The sequence below is a fragment of the Brassica napus genome, chromosome A4 (assembly GCF_020379485.1).
Source record: "Brassica napus cultivar Da-Ae chromosome A4, Da-Ae, whole genome shotgun sequence".
NCBI classification, from domain to species: domain Eukaryota; kingdom Viridiplantae; phylum Streptophyta; class Magnoliopsida; order Brassicales; family Brassicaceae; genus Brassica; species Brassica napus.
The window spans coordinates 21,233,093-21,258,437 of record NC_063437.1 but is presented as its reverse complement, the minus strand read 5'-3'; the positions used below and the strand labels follow the sequence as shown (position 1 = coordinate 21,258,437).

The following is a 25,345-nucleotide window of genomic DNA, read 5'->3' as shown; positions in this document are numbered from 1 at the left end:
ATTTTGCTGTGTTTTTCTTTTGTTTTTTAGTGTTGTTTTAGGTGTTTTAATTTTTCCGCTACTAGTTATCTTTTTGTAATATCTGTCAAAAATTTAAAATACTTAAAATGGTATAAAATTTAACATTCGTACCAAGAGAGCAGCGATTGTTGAAAAATCAACTATATACGATGATTGTTGCGAGATGTACTATTTTATATAAGTCAACGAGCATACATGGCGCACATGCCACTAATTTTTATTGTATCAAAATAAAATAGCAAAGGAAAGAGAATTGTTTTTTTTGGGACAGATATCTTTTGTCAAAAACAGAGAAAAATTGTTTATATTTTATAGATTTTCTGATTTAGATGGGCACAAGTTATTTATTAGTATCGACACCCTATGCATTTCTAAAACTCTTCATTTATATAGCGCATGTTGCAGTTTATACATTCTAGCTACGCACGTACACATGTACAACAATACAAAATAATGCATGTATACATATTAAAAAGGCGAGAGCGGTTTTTTTTTCTTTTTTTTTTGGTAAAATATTAAATTATTATACCAAGTTTTCAATTTTTTTTACAGACAGCACACAGAAAACTAGTAGCGGATGAAACATAAATAAACTAAACACAAAGGATCTATGCAATGAAAAAACTAAATGAAGCAACGGAGCAGCATACTCTGAACGAGACTGTAACGTAAGCCTGGCGAGAGCGGTTGAGAGACTTAAATATGATGTTCCCTCTAACTATTTTGTTCATTCAATTCTCTGTTACCCCATAAAAGAGGTATCACATTATTATTAATAGTAAATAGAATTTAAATAAATCGATTTTTTTTTCATATGCCCGATGGGTAAGAGTCATGAGAGATGTGCTCCTTTCTCGTAGATCCAGCTTTTTATTTATTTTGTATTAACAACCAGTAGTATTTGCTATGCTTCATTTTAGAACTTCAATATAATGACTATAAGATGATTGTGTACGCCATCTTCTTTAAATAAATCGCTCCATCGATAAGAAAACTTTGTCAGCTCGTTTAGTTACATGATACTAATAATAATCTAAACAAATATGTATAAGTGTTATTTTTTTGTATTTCGTTACAAGGATGCATGTATGATATATGTATCTTTTCCCCCTGAGTGTATGATTTATCTATCATAGTATTTTTTTGGTACCGTGGACCTTCGTTGAGTGGTAACAACTCTTGGGCGACACCAAATCAGATTCTCAAATCTTTCTTTTAGTCCGTCTGAATATCATTATATATACATATAATAATGACACGGTTATAATAAATACGCATTGTGATTGCAAACCCCTTTAGAAAAAAGCATGTAAAGTCATTCCTCTTCGTGTTCCATTAAAAATTAGTACCTGCATTTACATGAGAAACATATATCTGTGAAAATCTATAAACAAATCCAATCATGCAAGGGAAAAGTGTAACATATAGGAAGAAGGAAATTAAGAGAGAAACAGATCGACATATATCATTTTTATATATTGAATTTGTAGAGGTTCTACATATTGTTTTTATCATATTAAATTGCATTATTGAAGAGAAAATCTGATAATGATCAACTTTTCTTCTCTCCTATTTTTCTACCCCCAGAATAATTCTTGAAATTTCTGCGCTCCTTCTTACTTTTGTTATCATATATTCATTTTAATTTTTGTTTGTATGCACGCGATTGTAAGTTTTGTTGTTCTTTACACCGGGAAAATTAATACTTGTATACAGTCAAATGAAATCAAAATTATAAATAATCAATGTCGTGTCCTTCAGCAATACGACAGGTATAAAGGATAAATTATTAGAAATACTACAGCATTTTGTCACATTCTGAGAGATTTGTGTTGTAGATTCGAGTCATGATAAACTTCTTCTCCCAGAATAATCCAATAACCCGTAAATGACCGTATAGTTCACGATTTTCCAAACCGTATAAAAAGTAACACTGTAACAGTATCGATGTATAGGATCCGATTATATATACCTATGATTGGAAAGAAGATATCCTATGCTAGCTTCGATCCAAATGGAATCGAAGGCTACACACATAAAGAAAGGCTACACATAAAGCCCAATAGGCAAATATTATAATGGCCTCAGTTATTGTTAATAAAGACCTAAAAAATAGGTTTAAAAAACGCTTCAAAACATACCCCATCTTTTTCTAAAAAACGTAGGTATAAAAAAAATACAGCCTATATACAGTGGTTTTTTAAGGATCATATATAGAAGCAATGGTTTAGGGCTTCCAATCGAAATGCTTTTTTCTGCAAATTTGGCCAAGCTAATTTAATTTATGTTCCATTTTTATAAAAACTAAAACATTTGTTATGAGATGTATCTCGTACATATTCCATTAACGTTTCTATTCATCAGTATTTTATTCGTGTTTTTTTTTGCAATGAAAAAAGTATGAGAAAATTGTATGCATTTACTAATAAAATCATGTAGGCAATTAAAATGCTGTGAGTAAAATAAAGCTAATGAAAATAATCAATATATTACATAGTTTTTTCCTACATATTTTCAATATTGTGAGATTTATTGGTTAATAGGTTTCCATTTGCAATGTTTTAATTATAGTATTAGATACACATACATGGCAAGGTATGTCAAACAAATTATATACATCGAAAGTCCAAAATAAAACTTAATAATAATTAAGATTTTTGGCAAAAAAAACATTTTCTCTGCGTAGGCTTTTCACAGCTTCTTCTCTACACTGGCCTTTCACAGCTTCTTCTCTACACCTAGCTAATATTCGTAAACTATTATCGTCCGCTCACAAAAGAATATACAATATATAATATTTTACATACAACACACATTACATATACAATATATTGTGTTTAACGACGGCATTCCTAATCTCCCATTAGTATTAAGCCAGTGAATTTGTCAAAGTCAAGATTTAAACGATGCATGCACAAATACAACTCAACCAAATTACCTAAAGAAAGATAAAAAAAAAAACAAATATCCAACATAGTTTATCAATAATTTAAAGATATCTCTGAACAGAGATAAGAGTTTACAACATCCGTTCTCACACAATCGAACGTTCACTCTTTCATTATTAAGCTGAAACATAAAAAGAGTTTATCCCAGGAACATACTCGGTTCAATTAAAAACCCTATGATAGATGCGACAAAAGGGTCTTTAAATTCACCGTTCACCAGGTTCCAAGCCCAGATCACTCATCACCATCGGGGTGGCTTCCACCATCGGGGTGGCTTCCACCATCACGGTGGCTAGTACTCCCAGAGGCTCCGGTATGCACCTTCTTGCTGAAGAACCTTTTGGCGTAAACAGGGCGCCCATCGATAGAAAAGCAAACCTTTTCACGGTCTCTCATAACCATGCGGGGTATGAGAGGATTCTTGAACACTACTCGCCCATGCAAGGGCGGCCCCCTTCCTCCCCTTGGCCTGGGAATAATCACTCCCTCCACCTCGGGTCCGTAACGCCTGACCATTATCATCATCATATATATATTAACAGAAAATAACCAATTGGTTGACAAGTAAGTACATTTTACCATATGATGACTCACCAGATGTGACAAGCAAGACAACTTTCTACGCATATATGGACTTTTACAATGCGATGCGACGTAACATGCAACTATGCAAGTATATATGCTATGAGAAAAAACATTTGTACAAACTAAACCAAGATTATATCAATTTAAAAGTTTCTTCTATGTGCGAATAAGTGTGTATGACTTAGTTCATAGGCTAGGACATAAGGCACAAATCCAACATTCTATGTCACTATGTAACAGGAATACTAATTCAATGGGTACGGTCTAGTGACAACGCATTTGCACAAACCTAAACTGATTATACATATACAGATTAAGAGGATTAGGGAATTCGATTTAGTTACTTACCAGTTAAAAAAATCGAAGATTTGCATCTCCGTCAGGGGAAATCCATTTGAGAATGTGAGGAACAACGAATGCTCATCACTGTTTACCGGTTGAAGCGGCGCCGAATGTTCACTAGGCATGACTTCTCTCCCGCTTCTATTCACCGGTTCAAAACGTGGCGCATGCTCGTTCAGCACGGCCTCTCTCACTCTTACACTCACCGGTTGATAGGACTGCGCTTTCGCATTCAGCATGGGCATGGCTTCTCTCTTTTTAACTTCTCTCTCCTTTTGGACGACAAGAGATGCACACAAATGTGTGTTGCTGTTTTGCATTTATACATGAGAGGGCAAGTACGGTTGCAACGGTTGGGGTTTATGGAATTATATTTTTATTTTAGCATAATATCAAAAACTTAATGACGTTTTGAAAAGTTGTGATTAAGAATTAACATGCAGATTGCGTACAATGTAATATAAGAAAACAAAACTGTCTTTCTTTTTTTGGCTAAACAGTTTTTTTAAAAAAATCATTTTAGTACTTACTCATACAAAAATTTGACCAGTATAGTATATTCGTATTGGGTTTCTTTCCGAATGTAAGGTTTTGTTGGATATGCATTCGTATTTTTCTTGACGAATCAATGTTTCAGTATCTAATGAAAAACAAAGTTTGAAAATACTATTCTCACTGTTTATCTTTTCAAATTATTATAAATATTAGAGTAACAGTACAAGATGTATAGTTTTTGAAAGAAATTTAAACAAAGCGTTGTAAATAATAAATTCATATCACTAATCCATTTAAGTATTTTGTTGTACCAACTAAATAATTAAAAAATTGCGTCTCCATCAGATTAGTGGATTAGTATACGTTTTTCCGCATCAATCTAATTGTGTGGATAGAGCGACCACGTACAGGTCACATGTATAACAACTGTTAACGGATAAGGCCCAAAACTTAAGAATCGGCCCAAAACTTAAGAATCAAGGTTATGAATAAGAGGAGTCTTCTAACTAAGTGGGGGCACAAATGTAATTGTTGCTGTGGCTTTGGTGTCCTCCTGGTGAGAGAGAAACAACGAGACACGCGCGGGCTGGAGAAAAGGTGGGAAGATTGTCTCCCTCTATTATTTCTCTTGTGAGGTTAACACGTGGACATTTCTTCACGTGATTTCCCACGTGAAATATCTGGCGTCTTTCAATCCCCTTCGCTATTTTTATTTCTCTTTTTAAAGTTTAAACCATTCCTTTACACATCACGTGGCTCTCACTCGCCTTGTAAAACTTTTCTTTTTTGTTCTGAATCTTTGAAACTATATGGATCACTCAGAATTTATATCACTGTAGGGATCTATATAGACCAGTGACACCCCTTAAATACTCCATGTTTTGTAACTTTTTTGTTCGTATTCTATGTAAATAAGAAAACTTTTACACGCCTAATAAAATCATCAATTGTTTTAGTCTAAAGGAAGCTTATGTTCTCTAGAAGTAAGAAGACGAGTCTCTCCGGGTGCATCACTTATATATTATTTTTTCTTTATTTGGTTATCTAATTTTCTGCATGCATGTGAACAGCTGTATTCTAAAGTCATATATTCACTTCCAACTTGGCAGTATGTTCCTTTTCCAAAGCTTAGCATATCTTTACTAAAGTTCTCAATTGAAATCTATTAATACAAATCTTCAAAAAAAAAAAATCGATTAATATAAATTCCACGAATTTTACAAAAAAAAAAATATAAATTCCACGAATGACAAATAAGAATTAATCAAATCTTAGAACGGACCAAAATAAGTGACGGGCTTCCCACGTGAACATGTGCAATGATTAAGCTTTCGAGTAAATTGTTAGATTCGTCAATACAATCATGTAGTACGTGAAAAATATAATAATTATTTTGTAATGATTAAATTCGCTAGCCAACAATTATTAATGGATGCACTATATATCTACAGTGTAACTATAGTTGATTTTTTTAACGTCATTAAGAAAATTCTCTTGAGCAAGAGATTATAAATTTAGTACTTACAATTATGTCAAAAAACTCATTATGTCAAAGTGGACACAAAAACACAGGCGCATACAATCATGTGCCTGGACTTTTTTTTCCAGCAAAAGTGCCTGGAAATCAATAGTGATGCATTCAGGTTTCTAATAAGTTGTTATACGTATATATTACTATACTAAAATAATCAAAATCAGAATTAGTATAAGATAGATCAAGAAGGTGATAGATGTTAGCTCGAACTGAATCTGGGAAAATGAGAGAACACATGCGTGGGAGAGATTTTGCACATGGATATGATGGACACACGCGTGGGGCCAGATTTTCAATCAGTTTTGATTTATGTAGACGAGTCAAAATTAGTGAGCTCATAAACACATGATTAAAGATTTAAAGTATATATGCTCATTTCAGTAAAAAAAGAAGTATATATGCTCATGCATTATTGCGATGAAACATGGATTTGGTTATTTAGCTTTGGTTGGTTCTTAGCTAGATGTTTCTTACTAAAATCATATGAATAGTCTTTAGTTTTTTTTGGGGGCAAACTAGGCTTTAATTTCATCTTCAAATTGTTATGAGAACCCTGTCTATATTTTTGCAGTGTGCAATATATCATCGATTTTCAGTTACAAAAAAAAAAAATATATCATCGATTTTGTGCATTTTCAGTTTTCATAATGGTCTTGTGTCTAGTATATTATTGTTGAAGGATAATAATGAAATGTAGTCTAGAATCTAGATTGACTTACGATATAACTGTAATACTGTTGTTCATTTTCTTAATTTTTACACAAATGTTTATGCAAGTTATAGTCGTTGTTATTGTTGGCCTTCGAGTGTTCTCTCCTTAAGGGTGTGGTTTGCACGCGAGATAGCTTGCACGTAGGTATGTGGGAGAAGAGAGAGAGAGTGAGTATCCAATGATTGAAGAGAAGCGGATGTCTGGTCGTGGAGGAACCAAAGCTACGCCGCACGAGTGTGGTCACTTGGGACCATGTGCTGCCACGCTGGCGATTTTCCACGTGTTAATGCACGTGAACTCTTTCCCGATCTCCCACGTGACCTCCACGTCTTCTTGTTCTTCGATTTTTTTTTTAATTTTTGTTTGTTCTTTAAACTTGCTTCAGTTCTACACCGACACACTCTGTAGTCTGTATTGTAAAAATTCACATACACGAATATAATCGAATCTGAGACAGAATTAATAGATCAGAAAACGGCGATTAGTTTCATTCTAAGTTAATTGTGAAATTTATTGCGATTTATAACTTGCTACACTTTTAAAATTTCAGAGATGTATCTATACATATATATATATCAACATCATTCGTTATACATAATTTTTTTTTACTAAACAGAGAGGTGTCTAGGCCGAAATCTAACTAGTCATGTTCTTGTGGACTGACTTACCGGTGATAGACAAGTTTGATTGCTCTACGTTGGAAGTAGGCTTGGAAGTTCACATGTGGAGCTATCAATTTCTCAGTGAAAAAAAATGATCTATGGCCTTGAGTTGACTAACATGAAAACGCTTCATCCTGTAAAAACGTTAGACCACCACTATACCGGATTTAAGATGACGGTAACATAAACTATTGTATTATATGAAAATTTGCATGTTAAATAAAAAAATATATTATAGTACTAGGAGTAACAATTGTTACATGCGAATAGAACTATGCGAGTTGTAGAAACTAGGTTTCGAATTGCATAACCAAAAGGGGTCACATGTCAAACTTGCTTATTCTCGTATGAAAAATTATAGTTACCAAAAAAAATGATAGAAAAAGTTCACCTTGAGATCTGGAGAAAATCGTTGACAAAAAAAAAGAGATCTGGAGAATCAAACCTTGGAATATAAAGAATTAAATTAGCAACGGTAACATGCATCCAACTACACTTTTTAGTTTGTTATAACTTATTGTGGTTATTTAACGGTTTTCCTTAAAACCAATTTTATAATTAAATCAAGCATATTTACATTAGCTTATGAATACATAGTTTGTAATATATTTCAATTAAAAATTGAGTATATAAGTTTGTTGCACTACTCGATCTCAAGTATGTAAAAGAAACGATGAGAGAGAAAGAGAACCCCTGGTCCTCTTCCGAGCTCGCCTCCGGCCTGATTCCTCCGCCGGCTACTCCTGGTAGCTTCACCAACCGCCTCCCCCCTGACCCTCCTGACCCCCTCTCCCCATTCTTCCCTGCATTTGACTCTCAATTTCCCTCCCTCCAAACTACTATTGCCTCTCCTCCTCTTTCAAAAAAGCAAATTGCTCTTCTCAAAGGGACTGCTTCTGTTGGATTTGGAAACGGCAAACCTTCTGCTACTGCCTCTCCTACTACCGATAACCCAATCGGAACTCTAGACATCCCTGTGGTTCTGTCCGAAAGCATGGATCTAGAAACTAATCCCGAAATCACTGTTCACAACAGTTTCGAGGGTTTCACTGTTCTTCCTCTGAAAACTTCTCCCTTGCTTCTTAACTCCGCCTCCTCCAGGAAACCACCTCAACCCCCATCCTCCACCTCTAACCCCAAATTTTCCAAGCAAAATTCCCGAGCCAAAACTATCCCGCTTAAACCCATCCCCCAATCTTCCACCCGCCCTCCCTCTGTAATCTCGCCACCAACCCCGTGGGTTGAAAAAGCTAAACAAATAGCAGACAAGTCCCTAAAAAGACTCGCTCCTCTATCTTACTCTGACTCGGGTGTCCCTCAGGTCATAGTTCCTGACGAAGTATTTCAACGAGGATCTGAGCTCCAAAAAGAGTTTATTGTTGGATACTTTCTTGCAAAAATGCCTTCGCTCCAAGCGATTCAGAGCGTGCTCAACTTCATGTGGGGCAAAGGCCAAAAGCTGGACATCAAACTCAACAAAGAAGAGCGATCGGTCACGGTTCGGATCCCCAATGAATATATCAGGAGCAAAGCATTGGAGAAAAGGATCTGGTATGTCGGCTCTTCCATGTTCCATGTCCTCCCGTTGACCTCCAAGCATGAGGCCTCCACTCCAGATATGGAGTCGATCCCTCTGTGGGCTCACTTGATTGGTCTCCCTCTCAACCTGCGTAGCCTTGAAGGTCTTAGCTTCGCTGCTGGGTTGATTGGTGAGCCTAAGGAGACAGATGAATACACAAAGAATCTGACAGACATCAACATAGCTCATGTCAAGATCGAGGCAAATCTATCAAGACCCCTTCCTTCTCTAATTGAGCTAAAGAGAACAACTGGAGAGATCATACCTGTGCAGGTGGAGTACCCCTGGGTTCCCCCCATCTGCTCATTCTGCAAACAGATTGGCCACATCCTAAAAGATTGCCTCACTGCCTCCCCTGCTTGGGTAGAGAAATCCAAGGCTAGCTCCTCTGATCCCCCTGAGAAGCCGCAAAACCCTCCACCTGAAGACACTCCTCCTATTATTCCCCAAACCCCAAACACCACAAATAGCCCCAGCCAAGAAATCTCTCGTCCCATTACTCTAGAAAGCCATCAAAACTCCTTACCAGTTAACCATCCACTGTTGTGTACCGATAACCCCTTAGTCTCTAACCAATCCCGTCACCCTGATCAAACTGATTTAGCCATCCCTTCCTCTTCGGACTTTGAAAGTGACCTCCAAGAGATCCTTTCCTCTTCACCTTCAAAACCCATCACTGATTCTGCTATGACTGATCTCATTATTTACTCTCCTGGCTCTTCATCTGAACTTACCTCGCCCCATCCTACCATTCCCCCTGTTATTTTTTCATCTCTGCCTGCTGAGTCACAATTTGTTGTTGCGCTGGCTGCTAACCCCCCGTTCAAAAGAAGAAACACACCCTTTAAACACACCTCCTCTCGTAAAAAACCCACCCTTCCCTCCCCTCTCTCTATCACCACCCTAAACCCCTTCTCTGCTCTTGACCTCCCCGACCCTATCCCTCTGTGTTCTGGTTCCTCTGTTAGGGACATCCAGGACCCCTCAGCCCCTTTGTCCTCTGCTACTCCTTTTGAAGGCCCGCTCCTTTTACAGGGAGTGTCTGCGCCATCCTCTCTATGAATAATATCGGATTTTTTTGGAATGTCCGTGGCCTAAATGACCCGGATAAGCACAAACCTTTTTGTAAATGGTTAGCCTCTAGTAAGGCCCATTTTGGTGCTCTTTTGGAAACTCATATCAAAGAAGCGCAACTCAATCATGTCCTTTCCAAAACTTGTCGTGGCTGGAGTTTCCTATCTAATCATGCCTCTGACCCGGATGGAAGAATCGTCATCATCTGGAAAGCACCTATCTCAGTCAAGATCATTCACCAGACAAGGCAATCTATCACTTGTGAGGTCGATGATGGCAACTCTCACCGGTTGACTCTCACTGCCTGCTATGCAGCTAATATCAGCTCTGAAAGATCTGATCTTTGGGTCGACCTCATCAATATCCAGCAACAGCTCTCCCTAGACTCCTCTCCGTGGGTTGTGGGTGGTGACTTCAACGAAATTAGCCACTTCTCTGAACACTCGCTCCCGTCAGTTAACTGCTATGACCCCCCCATGACTGAGTTCAGAGACACCCTCTCTCACATTGGCGTCTTTGATCTCAGATTTACTGGCCCTCTTCACACTTGGTCCAACAAATGCCCCTCCTTCCCTATAGCAAAGAAACTCGACAGAGTACTTGTTAACCAGCCTTGGATCTCCTCCTTCCCCCATAGCCAAGCCTCCTTTCTCCCTCCAGATTTCTCTGACCATTCCCCTGCAGTGCTAAACCTAGCTGTGAACCTCCCAACTTCTGGAACAAAGCCTTTCAAATTCTTCAACTACCTAACTAAACACCCTCTCTTCTACCAGACAGTGTTGCAAGCGTGGAATCAGGCCGGGAGCATAGCTTGGGATCTTTCTCATCTGTGTGTTAAACTCAAAAAAATAAAAAGAGAGATCAAACAACTGAATAGAGAGAATTTTTCAAACATACAAGAAAGAGTGAGAGAAGCTAACATTTTACTTAATGATGTGCAGGTACTGGCGCTCACAAACCCTACCCAAGAAAACTTCCTCAAAGAAAAAGAACTTCATGCGAAGTGGGATTTCCTGCGGTCCATTGAGGAAAGCTACTTCAGGCAACGTTCCCGAATCAATTGGCTCCAAGAAGGGGACCATAACACCACCTTCTTTCATCGATTAATGCAAGTCCGAAACTCCTTCAATTCCATCCGATCATTTACCCTTTCCACGGGTGAAATTGTCACTGATCCTGAGGTAATGGGAGCAATTGCAATCTCTCACTTTCAACAGCTCCTGGCTCCTCAGACTTCTCTCACCTCCCCCTGCCCTCCAACCTGGTTCCAAGCTCTCTCTACATTCCGCTGCCCTGAACTGAATGCTGTGTCCATGGTACTGCTACCGTCAGAAGAGGAAATTGCAAAAATGATGTTCAAATTAAATGCAAATAAGGCACCTGGCCCTGATGGTCTTACCTCGGGATTCTTTAAGGCGGCTTGGCACTTCTTAGGACCGGAGGTCATTGCTTGTGTCAGGCGTTTCTTTCTCACAGGCTTTCTTCCGTACTCGGTCAACTCAACAATTCTTACCCTCGTCCCTAAACGTATTGGAGCTTCTTCAATCACGGACTTCAGGCCCATCTCTTGTTGCAACTCTCTGTATAAGCTGATCTCCAAGCTGCTGGTGAAACGTATCAAGCCTATCTTACCCTCCCTCATCCTCCCTAACCAGACAGCCTTCGTTCAAGGGCGGCTTCTGGTTGAGAACACTATCCTTGCTTCGGAAATAGTCCATGGTTATCACAGGAACAGAGGCCCAGGCAGAATCACCATCAAGGTAGACATCGCAAAAGCTTTTGACACTGTGGATTGGGGCTTCATTTTCAGCATCCTCCAGGGGATGGACATTCCTCACCCACTTCTTGTCTGGCTACACTCCTGCATAACCACTCCAAGCTTCATGATAGGTTTCAATGGAACGGTGCAAGGATACTTTAAAAGCACCCGAGGGCTTAGACAGGGTGATCCCTTATCTCCTTACCTATTTGTGATGGCCATGAATTGTCTCTCCCTACTTCTAGACAAGGGCGCCTCTGAAGGGAAGTTTGGTTACCACCATCACTGCAAAGACTCCAAACTAACTCACCTCTGCTTCGCTGATGACCTTCTCATATTTTGTGATGGTTCCCTGCAATCGGTAAAAAATGTCCTCCAAATTCTCCAGCGGTTTGCGGAGGTCTCGGGCTTATCCGTTAGTATCTCAAAGACCTGCTTCTTCTCCTGCGGCCTCACTGACCCTGAAGTAAACATCATTACATCAGAAACAGGGTTAGTCCATGGTATATTACCGGTCAGATATCTGGGCGTTCCTCTAGTAACAAAAAAACTCTCCCTAGCAAACTGTGAACCTCTAATCCAGCAAGTGAAAAAGAAAGTCAATAGTTGGAGCGCTCGCTCCCTTTCCTTCGCTGGCCGACTACTTCTTATTAATACAGTTATAGCAGGGATATCTAACTTTTGGTGTTCCACTTTCACAATCCCAAAGAAATGTATCAAAATGATAAATTCATTGTGTGGAGCTTACTTGTGGAGAGGAACAACTGAGGGACATCATTCTGCTCGAGTATCATGGGAAACCGTTACTCTGTCGAAAGAAGAAGGGGGCCTGGGTATAAGAGACCTCAATGAGTGGAACAAGGCATGCAATTTAAAGCTCGTGTGGCTCCTTTTTTTCAGATCAGGTTCCATTTGGGTCGCCTGGCTCACAAAGACAATTCTCAGTGACTGCAAAAGCAACTTTTGGACTATGAAGGAGAAACAAAGCCACTCATTTGCGATCAAAAAATTGTTGAGAGTTAGAGATATTGCTTACCCTTGGATTAAGGTAAAAATTGGTGATGGGCGATCAACTAGATTCTGGTCTGACAACTGGAGCAGCTTTGGAAACATCAGGAAGTTCCTATGCCTTCCCCATTCATCTACTCTTGGCATCAGACCAACAGCAACGCTCTCTGACATTCATCGAAATGGTATATGGCTTATTCCTCCCCCACGTTCTGATTTGCAGGTTGCTGTTTGTGCTCACCTCACAACTGTCACGCTAATAGCAGAGGAGGATAGGTTTGAATGGTGCCCGAATGGCTCAGCTATCTCCACCTACTCCACTGGTGAAATCTACCGCCTCATAAAGAAGCATCAGCCCCTTGCCCCTTGGAATGCAGTCGTCTGGACCTCTAGAGGAATCCCAAAACACAGTTTTCTCACTTGGCTGGTAGTCTTGAACAGATGTCCCACAAAAGACAGAATCATATCTTGGGGACTTCAAACTACACCAACTTGTATCCTCTGCAATCAGGCGGCTGAATCAAGGGATCACCTGTTCTTTGAATGCTCATTCTCTTTGGCGATCTGGGAAACACTCGCACGCAAGGCTCGCTGCTCTCCGATCAGCTCCTGGCCTCAGCTCCTTGACTACATGCAACGCCGATCCTGCCCCAAACCAGAGAGGATATTGGGGATTATTGCTTGGCAGGCATCGATCTACTTCACCTGGAATGAAAGGAATAACCGCTTACATAGGCACTGCTTTCGAACATCGAACTCGATCACGGCATCAGCGGCTTCCCTCATCAAAAACAAACTCTCAAGCTTCAGGGACTCCAATCCAGCTCTCTCCTCCACGATGCTCCAACTCTGGTTTACTAACTAACGTCAGGGCTCCATCATCGGAACCTACCACTCTCCACTCTGTCCCATCGACCCATCCGCCACCTTATTTTCATTTTGGGCTAATGCCACTTTTAAACTTTGTACTGGGCTGTGCCCATAAAACTGCCCGATGGGCTTAGTTCACATATATATATATATAAGAAGCCCTTTTTCAAAAAAAAAAAAAAAGTATGTAAAAGAATCAGAATACTAGAGGAAAGAAAAGCAACTTGAGAGGAAATGGTAATATTTTATAAAATCAGTTACTCCCTTTTCATTATGGTTAGTGGAATATAAAGAAAAATCCAGAGTAAAATTCAATTTGCTGGTAAAAGCAAACCAGACCAAACCATCAGCCAACCAATACTCCAAATAAAAATCAAATGGATAAAATTAATTTACCAGAAATGTGTTTCTTAAAAGGTCAAAGCAAAGTGTTTTGAAATCAATGAAAAGCATCTTCCGTATTGAAGATATTTAGAAGTCATAAAGAGTCAAATACAGATTCATTAACAATAAGAATAAAATTTGAAGATATTTAAAAGTCATAAAAGTCAAATACATATTCATTTACAATAAAGAATATATCGGAAAGTAAACATACATTTAATTGTGGTTGAAAGAGTCAGACGTTATTTAACTGCAAAATAAATTAATTAACAAGCCCGACCTGTCTTGTCTGTAACTCTCGAAGAAACTGAAGCAGTGATAATGATGGCATTATCAACAACTTCGGGAAGTAATACTATTATTGTCTCAGCACAGGAGGTATCAGGTGTGCCATAACCCATAAACTCTACCACCACTAGTCTTTTCCAAATGTCCGTTTTATATTTGACTGAACCCTGACAATTAATGGAAAGGTTGAAATTATCTTTAGTTAGTTGACCAAAAATATGCACTAGTCAAATGCGAGTTTTTGGAAAAGAGGATTTTTTTTTTTTGTCATCTGGTAGATTAAGATGATATGTTAATTCTCTTGACAAAAAAAAGGATAATACGTTAATTCAAGATAGAGAATCGAATGCATGTTGGACTCGAGGGAACTCTAAAGTCTAGCCTCTGTGTAACCTATTAAAACTACATCGTTTTTGACTCCCATACCCCCAACGCCATTCTCTTCCTCTCCACGCGAACATACTTTACTACATCTGTCTTTTCCTCTTAAATTACTCCTTCATGTTTATTGAAACAAAACAGTGCACACAGAGATCTGCAAGACTATTCCAGACTTTTGTTAAATGAAGTATATCTTTAGTATGCATATCAATTCCTATTCAAGATTGATAAGTATATGAGTTCTAGAGAATAAAAATTGAATTGATGCACAAAGCATTATGTATTTTAAAATAGTAAAATAAACAGCAATACAGTATAGTATATAATAGTCAAACACAAGTAAAAAAATAACTGAAATGAAGAAAAAAAAATTAATCTTCTCAAAATTCAACGTATTTGAGTTAATGGCATTTTTATTTTCAAACGGTTGTTAAAGTTTTTTAAGATGAGCAGGTAACAATATATACCATCATTGAAATGACAAGAGTCTATCTGACATAAGTCATCATTGAAACCCCAATCCCCTACATAACCTTCCTCTCTCTCTCTCTCTCTCTCAAACATTATTAACCAGCACAACTTCATTGTTTTCTCCAGAAAAATCTTTTTTGACCCAAAATTTCCAAGAAAATCTTGAAGAAATGGGTGAAAGTGAAGATGGTTTGGGTCTGAGTCTAAGCTTGGGGTTAAGTCAGCTAAAGGAACCATCTCTGGGACTGGGGTTGAATCTATTGCCGTTGAGAACTTCTTCTTCTTCGTTTTCTCACATGCACAATCACAATAATAACCATCTTCAGAAGAAGATTAATCACAACTCTTGGCCTCATCAGTTCCACTCCTCTGGTAATTTTGTTGTTTCTCTTTATCTTTTTTTTTTTTTTTTCAGACTATTTACCTAAGTTTTTTACATTTGATGTGTAAGAATTATGTTTCTGTATAGAACATGATTTATTATGTTTCTTTGAAGATTTTGCTGTAATCTTTATATAGTCCTAAAATACATATATGTCTCAGATCCGATCCTATTTATCTTTCTTATTATTTTTGTATAAAATATTTTAGTTTATAAGTTTAGAAATTGAATTTAGCAAAAAAAAATGTTTGGAAACTGAAGTTGAAAATGCTTTCTGCAGAAAGAAACTCTGACGTTGGATCTCTTCTCAGAGGTCTCGAAGTAAACAGAACTCCTTCTGCGACGGTCGTGATTAACTTAGAAGAAGACCTTGCGGGAGTGTCTTCACCGAACAGCAACATTTCGAGTGTGAGTGGGAACAAGAGGGATCTTGCGGCGGCGAGGGGAGACGGAGGAGGAGATGAGAACGAGGCTGAGAGAGCTTCTTGCTCACACGGCGGAGGAAGCGACGAAGAAGAGGGAGGAAACTGCGAGGGAACGAGGAAGAAACTCCGGCTATCGAAGGAACAAGCTTTGGTTCTTGAAGATACATTCAAAGAACATAGCACTCTAAATCCGGTTAGTGGCATTTTCGTAAATTTATCGTACATGGTTGCATATTCTTATTTTATTTTTTGAATCATCTGATTGGGCAGAAGCAAAAGCTGGCTCTAGCAAAACAGTTGAATCTGAGGACAAGACAAGTAGAAGTGTGGTTTCAGAACCGAAGGGCAAGGTAAAGTAAAATTTCACTATCTCTAGGGGTATTAACGGAACACAAAACCTTAGTAATTGCTATGATGGTGATATTATTATCCGACCAAACAGAATTCATATCACTGTCCTAAAAAGAAAATCGTATTTAGGATCTTCTGGCTCTGCTCTGTCACATGGAGTTTTTACTTTTTACGCAGAGCTGCATGCGTATATTAAAAGTAAAATCTAGTTCTGGTTTTGTTTCTTTGTCATTCAATACCTTTTTTCTTCTGTTTTGAAATCTGACATTTTAATGCAATTATTGATCAGTTAAGTCAAAAGTAAAGAATTCTATAAACTTTCAAATAAATAATATGTTTTTGCTTTTTATTGATAAGGTAGGCACAGAATTCATATTTGCAGTATATTTACTTATTGTAATTCGTCAAAGCGACATTATAAGATAAAAAGATTTGTAAATATAATGGAAGACGTATTAATAAAAGATATTTTGGACTTTGTTACATTTTCAGGACGAAGCTGAAACAAACGGAGGTTGATTGTGAGTATTTGAAGAGATGTTGCGATACTCTAACGGAGGAGAATCGACGGCTGCACAAGGAAGTAGCTGAGCTTAGGGCGTTGAAGCTATCTCCACATCTGTACATGCATATGACTCCTCCAACTACTCTCACTATGTGCCCCTCTTGCGAACGTGTTTCGGCTTCCTCCTCCTCCTCAGCTATGGCTGCTGCTGCTCCTCCCTCCTCCATCACATCTGGTGGTGGTGGACGGATTCCTACGGTGGTGGGACGGCCAAGTCCACAACGGCCAACTCCCTGTGCAGCTATTTCTCTCCAGTCAAGATTAGCTCACTAGGGGAAATATATTTAATTTAGTATACATAAAATATGTGTATGAAAACTGAAACCTTAAAAGCTTTTATGCAAGGTTGACGTCAAATCTACTTAAAATGAAAAAGACGTCATCTGAATCTCAAGCTCTTAACACTGTCAATTAATTCTTTGACATAATGCAAAACCGCAAAGAGCTAGTTATAAGAATTCAATTTTGTGAATGTAGGGGTTTTATGTAATGATATTTGATGGGCTTAGGTAACCAAATTAGAAAAAGTCGTTGGGCTTATTGCCGGTAATTTTAATGAGAATTCGGTATAATATATAACTAACATTTTCGGCCTAAGCCTAACCTTAGATCGAACCTCTCTGCTAAGAGTAACAATTAACAATAATTAAGTTGAACTAATACTCAATTCCTTATCACTAAGTGGCGACGCCAAGTTGCTCGATCCACCCCATTTTCTATCTTCCTTCATTTTCCCTACTTTCTCTAATATTTTCAACTCTCAATAAAAATATTTTCATCGTATTGAGAGAAAGAAACGTAAGAGCTGCAGTTTCCAATTATTCATTATATGGTCAACAATATCCTTCATTTATAATTTTCAGCACATTCGAAAGAGTATATTTTAAAGCTTTAATGACTTTGTCACCAAGACACCAATGCACAAATGACCGAACCAACCATCGATTAATGAAGTCCAAACCCTTAATGTTCAAAGAGAAACGACTTGAGCTAATTAACGACATGAAGTTACAAGTGTCAAAATAATACTAGCATTAATCATATGTTATTCTTCTCAGTTATAAAATCAGTTATTTTTGATAATGTTGTATTTACTTACGAGTATGAAAAAGATGAAAATACAGAGTTGGGGAAAAAGAAAACTCCCCGAACACATTATAGAACAACAAATCAATAAAAACTATATATACATCTTCAAACTCTACTTGAATTTATACGAATTTTGTTTTACATCGGTTTGAACTTTTGTTATGCACATTATATATCATATTACAGTTCCAGGAACGAAACCTTTAATATGGCCAATTTTCTCAAACTATAAAGAAGTTGGCTGATATATAGTTTGAGATGAATATTATAATATGGACAATGACTCAATGAGTTGCTTAAAAGAGAGAGCATGGCCATTTTATGCTCTTAATAGCAAAGTGGACCTTTCTTGCAATAAAGCCACGTGTTTAGAAAACACACTTCTTTATCCTTTTTCAACAATTATACTCTTTTATTGGTTTAGACCCAAAAAAAAACTCTTTTATTGGTTTAGGCACATATATTCTTGTTTCATCAAAATAAAAATCCGTAGGTCGATTTTTTTTTCCTATACAACAATAATAATTTGAGAAAATATAAAACTGCAAGTTGTTGTTAAAAAAATAAAACTGCAAGTTGAAGAAAAAAAAATGCAATTTTAGTCAAAATTGTAACATCCATTTATGTATGTTAATTTTTAGTAATTTAAAATATTTAGTTATTGACTTTTCAATTACTACAAAATCTGTATTTTGATTTTACTTGTATGATATATATATTTTTTTGCTTTATTAACTTGTATGATATTGCAAATCAGATTCATGATACTACTATTTAATTTAAATATGATTAATTCTATTTTTTTAATAAATAACTAAAAAGTAGGCCAAATTTATTACTTAAATCTTTCAAATACACTACCATATACGAAAGATACTATAAAAACAAAGTTTCAAAAAAAAAAGATACTATAATAAAAAAACACATGCAGTGAATGAAAATGTAATAGATGACAAAAAAAAGAGTAATAAACGGAAATAAATACAGGAAAATAAAATAAAAATAATTTTCATGCTCTGTATCATATACATAACATATATGAGCTGTTGTCTTCTCATCACCCGAAGAAGCCCTTCTCCTCTTCTCCTCTCTCAAAGCTCCGACCCGGTTTTAGCAATCTCCTCTTCTTCACCTCTCTCCTCAATTCTCGGAAGAGAGAGTTACGTTGAGAGGCGGCTTTGCTTTTGAATTGGCCCCTCTCATTACGAAGTTTAACGTCAATTCAAAACCCCTTAATCAAAAAGGTCAGACCTTTCGTTGTTGTTGTGTCCTAAGGCTCGAGCTCTCGAATCCACTTCTACCTTAATCACATCATCTAACGCCTCCTTGATTCATTACAGTAACTGGGTTCTCATAAAGTCTCAAACTTCTCTGCAAAGTCTCGATCTTTATTGCTGTCTGATTAAGACAATGAGTCGTAGAGTAAGGAGAAAGTTAGAGGACAAAGGCAAAGACAAGATTGTTTTGCTTGATTGGACTAGTTTAGATTACGACGCAGTGCTTCACTTGTTCACTTGCTTAAACCACCGAGACAGAGCTAGCTTAGCATCCACTTGCAAAACATGGAGAGCTCTCGGTGCTTCCTCTTGTCTATGGACTTCACTAGACCTCCGTCCTCACAAGCTCAATGCCTCAACGGCGACTTCACTCGCCTCCAGGTGTGTTCATCTCCGCAGCTTAAGGTTCCGCGGCGTCGAGTCTGCTGATTCAATCATCAACCTGAAGGCTAGGAACCTCCTCGAGGTTAGCGGGGACTATTGCAGGAAGATTACAGATGCTACATTGGCCATGATCGCCGCGCGCCACGAGGGGCTTGAGAGTCTAGAACTTGGACCTGATTTCTGTGAGAAGATCACTAGTGACGCCGTCGAAGTTGTGGCATTCTGCTGTCCTAAGCTTAAGAAGCTTCGTCTCTCGGGGTTAAGAGATGTTTCTTCAGAAGCTATTGAAGCTCTAGCTAAGAATTGTACACAGTTAACTGATCTTGGGTTGTTGGATTGCCTCAGCGTCGACGAGGATGCAGTAGGGAAAGTTGTGTCCCTTAAGTATCTATCTGTTGCTGGGACATCTAACATAAAATGGTCTGTCGCGTCGAGCAAATGGGATAAACTCCCAAAGCTAATTGGCCTGGATGTCTCCAGGACCGATGTCGGTCCTGGAGCAGTTTCCAGGCTTTTGACATCGTCTAAGAGCTTAAAAGTTTTGTGTGCGATTAACTGTCGTGTACTCGAAGAGGATACAAGTTTCATGAGCTCGAATAGGTACAAAGGGAAAGTGTTACTTGCTTTGTTTACTAATGTTTTCGAAGGAGTTGCTTCCTTATTCGCCGATACTACAAAGAAGAAACCAAAGGAGATCTTTACATACTGGAGAGGATTGAAGGATAAAGCACCAGTTGATGAGACTATGCGTTGGATCGAATGGATTGTTTCGCATACTCTTCTGCGGACTGCAGAGAGCAATCCGCAGGGGTTGGATGAGTTCTGGCTGAAACAAGGAGCTGCATTGTTGCTCACTCTGATGCAAAGCTCGCAGGAAGATGTTCAAGAGAGATCAGCTACCGGACTCGCGACTTTCGTAGTGATCGATGATGAGAATGCTAGTATAGACTGCGGAAGAGCTGAAGCAGTTATGAGAGAGGGAGGGATTCGTCTTCTTCTAGAGCTTGCCAACTCGTGGCGAGAAGGGCTTCAATCAGAAGCTGCAAAGGCTATCGCGAATCTGTCGGTGAATGCTAACGTTGCGAAGACCGTTGCTGATGAAGGAGGGATCAGGATTCTTGCTGGTTTGGCTAAGTCGATGAATAGGCTTGTGGCGGAGGAAGCTGCTGGTGGACTGTGGAATCTCTCTGTTGGAGAAGAGCATAAGGTGAAGTCCTCTTGTTATCTATAAGATTGTTGTTTATTACTCTTGATTCTTCATCTCACGTTTTTATTTTATTTTATTTTATTAGAGTGCTATTGCTCAGGCTGGAGGAGTGAAGGCACTAGTTGATCTTATATTCAGATGGCCAAATGGTTCTGATGGAGTCTTGGTACGCTTTATAATAATAATAACTAACAAATAAATCAGTTCTATTGATATTTCTCTTCTTTCTATATGTATGATATTTGGTTCCGGTTTGGGTTCGGTTCTAAAAATATAGGAACCGTCTGAGCATTTGTGAAATTCAGTTTCGTTTCGGTTTTTCGGTTCCAGAAATATAAGAACCATTTGGTTATTTGTGAACTTCGAATCCTTCTTTTTCGGTTTGGTTCCGGTTTAGTTTTCAGTTTTCGGTCTATATGACCATGCCTAATTTTACCTAGGAACGAGCTGCTGGAGCCTTAGCAAACTTAGCAGCAGATGATAAATGCAGCATGGAAGTAGCAACCGCTGGAGGTGTACAAGCCCTTGTGATGTTAGCTCGCAATTGCAAGTACGAGGGAGTGCAAGAACAGGTAAAACTCATTTTTCTTTACTTTGTCAAGTTCTTTGCTACTGATTTTGATTCTGTTCTTTGTCAGGCTGCTCGTGCTTTAGCTAACTTGGCAGCTCATGGTGATACAAACAACAATAACGCTGCGGTTGGACAAGAAGCAGGTGCATTAGAAGCTCTTGTTCAACTCACACAATCGCCTAATGAAGGTGTCAGACAAGAAGCTGCTGGTGCCCTTTGGAATTTGTCGTTTGATGATAAGAATCGAGAGTTTATTGCTGCAGCTGGTGGTGTTGAAGCTTTGGTATGTTCACATTTGCTTAAATATGATTATACATCTCATATGCTAAAGGAGTTATGTTTTCAGGTGACACTGGCACAGTCTTGTTCAAATGCGTCCACAGGTCTTCAAGAAAGAGCAGCTGGTGCTCTTTGGGGATTGTCAGTGTCAGAAGCAAACAGGTTCTCATTATTTTTTATGTCGCTTGCATCAACTTGTGGCTTTGGTTAGAGATAACGAGTCTCTGATCAGTCTTGTTACTGCCACTTGCCTTAATAACGTTTCTGCCGTTGCTCTTTGAATCTCTGTCAGCATTGCGATTGGACGTGAAGGTGGCGTCCCACCTCTAATTGCACTTGCACGGTCTGAAGCCGAGGTACATATTGTTGTCCTCTAGTCTTGTGGCTGGGCCTGAGATTTTGAACCGAACCAAAATTTTGGTTAGTTCGGTTAGAAATTTGGGTAGACTCAGTAGATTTTCCTAGAAACTTTGGTTTTAGGTTCGGTTCGGCAATCAGTTACTTCTGTTTCTTTAAAATATATTTTATACCTAACCCATACCAAAAATCCGAACCGAATTATCCGAAATTTTAACAAAACAAAACCAAAATCCAACTGAAATCAAAAGCTTCAGTAGGATTTTCAAAAACCAAACTAACCAAATACCAAACCTAACTTTATTTCAGATTAATTCGGTAAGATTTATGTTGAACCGAACTAACTAAAAACCAAACTAACCGCAGGCTTACTTGTGTGGCTTAGAGCTTAGCCATTTGGGGATATATGATCAAATCTTCCTCAATGCATTGTTTTTCTTCTTCTTCTTCAGGATGTACATGAAACAGCAGCTGGAGCTCTATGGAACCTTGCTTTTAATCCTGGTAACGCCCTTCGCATAGTAGAGGAAGGAGGAGTTCCAGCTCTTGTTCACTTATGTTCATCTTCCGCCTCAAAAATGGCTCGGTTCATGGCTGCACTGGCTTTAGCATACATGTTTGATGGAAGGATGGATGAGTACGCTCTGATGATAGGAACATCTTCATCAGCGAGCACATCAAAAACCATTAGCTTAGATGGGGCAAGAAGAATGGCTTTCAAACACATTGAAGCCTTTGTTACAACGTTCATGGATCCTCAGATCTTTGTAGCCGCAGCTGTCACATCTACTCCCACTATCTTGTCGCAAGTGACAGAGAGAGCTTGCATACAAGAAGCTGGCCACTTGAGATGCAGTGCTGCTGAGATCGGAAGGTTTGTGACTATGCTGCGCAACCCTTCTTCTATACTCAAGGCATGTGCTGCGTTTGCGCTTGTTCAGTTTACAGTACCGGGTGGTCGTCACGCGATGCATCACGCTAGCCTTATGCAGAGTGGAGGAGAAGCTAGAGTACTACGTTCTGCTGCTGCTGCTGCTAATATGCCTCGTGAGGCCAAGATCTTTGTTAAAATCATCATTCGTAATCTAGAGCATCACCAGGCTGAATCTTCCATACAATAAAGTTATCTTAGGAAAGTGATAGTGAACATTCCCATTTACAATTTAAAAGAGTTCCTTCTGTTATCTCAAATACACATAACTAAGCCAAAGCCCAAGCAAAGCTAGGCCGTGTGTGACATATGAGACTTGTGTTACTCTTTATCTCGTTTTGAGTAAACCATCTTTACTGTTCTCTTTATTGCATCATCTAGCACCGCAACGGTTATTCATTAAAAATTTGAAAGTATTAAAAATATTACGTTGAGACAGTGACATCATCATGCTGACGAGACATCCATCACATCAATGATCTCAAAGTGCATTTGGAGATCAGGAACTCTGTCAGCAAAATAGAACCTCTCATGGACTTGCAGCTTCCCACCAGAGTTCTCACCTTCAGACTTCAGCAAGCGAACCAGCTCATCTTTCTCCTTTACAATCCAGCCACGCTGCTCATCGCGCCACTGCCTGGGAGTCCCATGAACGAAAACGCTTACCGAGCTTCCTCCTCCTGCAAGGCGTTGGGAGATTCTCTGGACGACGTTTTGATCAGTGATGTAGGCGCCAGAGGAGTTCAGCCCTACATCTACGTAATGAACTTCAGAAACGCTTTTGAGGAAGCTTTCTTTGGAGGCTGGAATGATCCCAATCTCTTCATCCTCGCTCGAGGAGTTTGTCTCCAAGGAACTCATCTCACTCAGAAACTGGTTCATCACAACTCCACCCTTGCTAAACCCAAGAAGAATGGTTCTGGGACAGTGTGCAAGAGAGCTCCTCAAGCACACATCTTTGCCTTCCTTCAAAACAAGACTCTCTGCCTGATATGATAATCATTTAAGTAACTAGTCTTGGACATATTATCCGAAACCCGGAAAAAAAACCAAAACCAGACCAAAATTTACAAAAAACCGAACGGTTCCTATTCTTTATATCTAAAAAAACGAAACCGAACCGAGAACCGAACAGATACCCAACCTGAAAAATGTCCAGTTTCTAAACAGGTCCTAACCACCCAACCCGAATAACTGGAACCAACGCCTGAATGCCCAGCACTATAGGCTAGTATTGATCATTGACTTTCTAGCTTACAGTATAAAAGAGTACCTCTTGAAGGAAACTGGACAAAAGAGAGACAATGGATGAAGAAGCTGGCAAGCCAACAGGAGAATAAGATGTTGTTGGCTCTCCGTACCGGTTCACTGTAGGAACAAAGTCCTTGTAGACAGCAAAAGGTCCGTTAAAGACAGAAGCTTCAACAACCCAAGCGTTAACAGAGTTTCCAAATTTAGAAACTATAACCTCAGCAACTTTCCGCAAATCATAAAGTCTCTCTATCACAGTGTTCCCAGTGTCTCGAACTCTGTCTCCATGGAAGAATACAGCGTTTGCAGAAGGCACTTCCTGTTGATCAAAAAGGAAGCAGCTTTCAATGAGTTAAAAAAAAACAGAGGATTAGGAACAGAGTACAAGCGATACTTACAGAGAGGCAGAGAGAAGCTGCAACTCTGTAGTAGTTACTAGAAGTAGCAATCAAGGGAATCTTCAAGACGCTAGACCAACGTTCCATGATCAAGAAAAATTTGACTTGGGTTCCTCCAAAGAAACGTTTTTAGTGAGTTAAAGGTGTGGTTTTGATAAGACGGCTGTGTAGGGGAATATTGACGAACAAGTGGTGGGCAAGTCAAGTAACAACAAGGGACTGTACTAGAGAAGACTACAGGATAAAACGTGATTAATTATAATCAGTTTGTAAATCTTATGACATTGATTATTTAACTATTCTCGTGTAGCACCTAATAATATTCTTTAGAAAATCTGGATCGTTCTGATTATTAAAATAGAGAATTAGGTGCCGGAAATATATCAATAAATAAATAAATAGCAATGTTAGGTAGAAAATTAACTATTTAGATTTTATAATGTCATTAGTTTTCTTAGTTTTAACTGTCAAGTACAACGATTGACCACGACTAAGATCTCTACGAAAATAGAAACGGAGACAGAAAAGGTCTCAAACCTCTTTGACCTTCATCATATGTTATTGCATGATGCAATCATGCATTAAAACAGTATTGTCATATTTTTTAATTTTTCTCAAAATTTATGTGTTAACCCCTATGAAAATATTGAATTTTTTGATAAATACTCTATATACTCAAGCATATGATCTTTAGTGTTGTTTTAAATATTCTAAACACATTCTACATATCTATTAATGTATATTAAACTCTATTTTATGGTACAT

At 38.5% G+C, this 25,345-nt stretch overlaps 4 protein-coding genes across 5 annotated transcripts; 2 read left to right on the top strand and 2 right to left on the bottom strand.

Annotated features, from left to right (window-relative positions):
• Positions 1–2,986: 2,986 nt before the first annotated feature.
• LOC111205069 lies at positions 2,987–4,197 on the bottom strand. The gene is made up of 2 exons (XM_022700420.2): positions 3,903–4,197; positions 2,987–3,477 (listed from the first exon to the last, which is right to left on the bottom strand). Exons 1-2 carry the CDS (start codon positions 4,139–4,141, stop codon positions 3,204–3,206), a joined length of 513 nt encoding a protein of 170 aa, XP_022556141.2. The 5' UTR covers positions 4,142–4,197; the 3' UTR covers positions 2,987–3,203.
• A 10,239-nt stretch (positions 4,198–14,436) lies between these two features.
• Positions 14,437–17,220, top strand: LOC106371220 (homeobox-leucine zipper protein ATHB-4). The gene is made up of 4 exons (XM_013811260.3): positions 14,437–15,485; positions 15,776–16,113; positions 16,191–16,270; positions 16,764–17,220. Exons 1-4 carry the CDS (start codon positions 15,284–15,286, stop codon positions 17,107–17,109), a joined length of 966 nt encoding a protein of 321 aa, XP_013666714.2. The 5' UTR covers positions 14,437–15,283; the 3' UTR covers positions 17,110–17,220.
• Positions 17,221–18,993: 1,773 nt separating this feature from the next.
• On the top strand, positions 18,994–23,292 carry LOC125608379 (protein ARABIDILLO 1). 2 transcript variants are annotated; one of them, XM_048778801.1, is made up of 8 exons: positions 18,994–19,169; positions 19,266–20,793; positions 20,879–20,959; positions 21,234–21,365; positions 21,432–21,647; positions 21,711–21,805; positions 21,936–21,999; positions 22,453–23,292. In XM_048778801.1, exons 2-8 carry the CDS (start codon positions 19,336–19,338, stop codon positions 23,119–23,121), a joined length of 2,715 nt encoding a protein of 904 aa, XP_048634758.1. In that variant the 5' UTR covers positions 18,994–19,169; positions 19,266–19,335; the 3' UTR covers positions 23,122–23,292. The 2 variants fall into 2 exon arrangements, with proteins under 2 accessions (XP_048634758.1, XP_048634757.1); XM_048778800.1 differs by having other exon boundaries at positions 18,994–20,793.
• Positions 23,106–25,058, bottom strand: LOC125608380 (mitochondrial protein C2orf69 homolog). The gene is made up of 3 exons (XM_048778803.1): positions 24,581–25,058; positions 24,205–24,501; positions 23,106–23,918 (listed from the first exon to the last, which is right to left on the bottom strand). The coding sequence occupies exons 1-3, from the start codon at positions 24,665–24,667 to the stop codon at positions 23,379–23,381; spliced, it is 924 nt and encodes a 307-aa protein (XP_048634760.1). The 5' UTR covers positions 24,668–25,058; the 3' UTR covers positions 23,106–23,378.
• Positions 25,059–25,345: the final 287 nt, after the last annotated feature.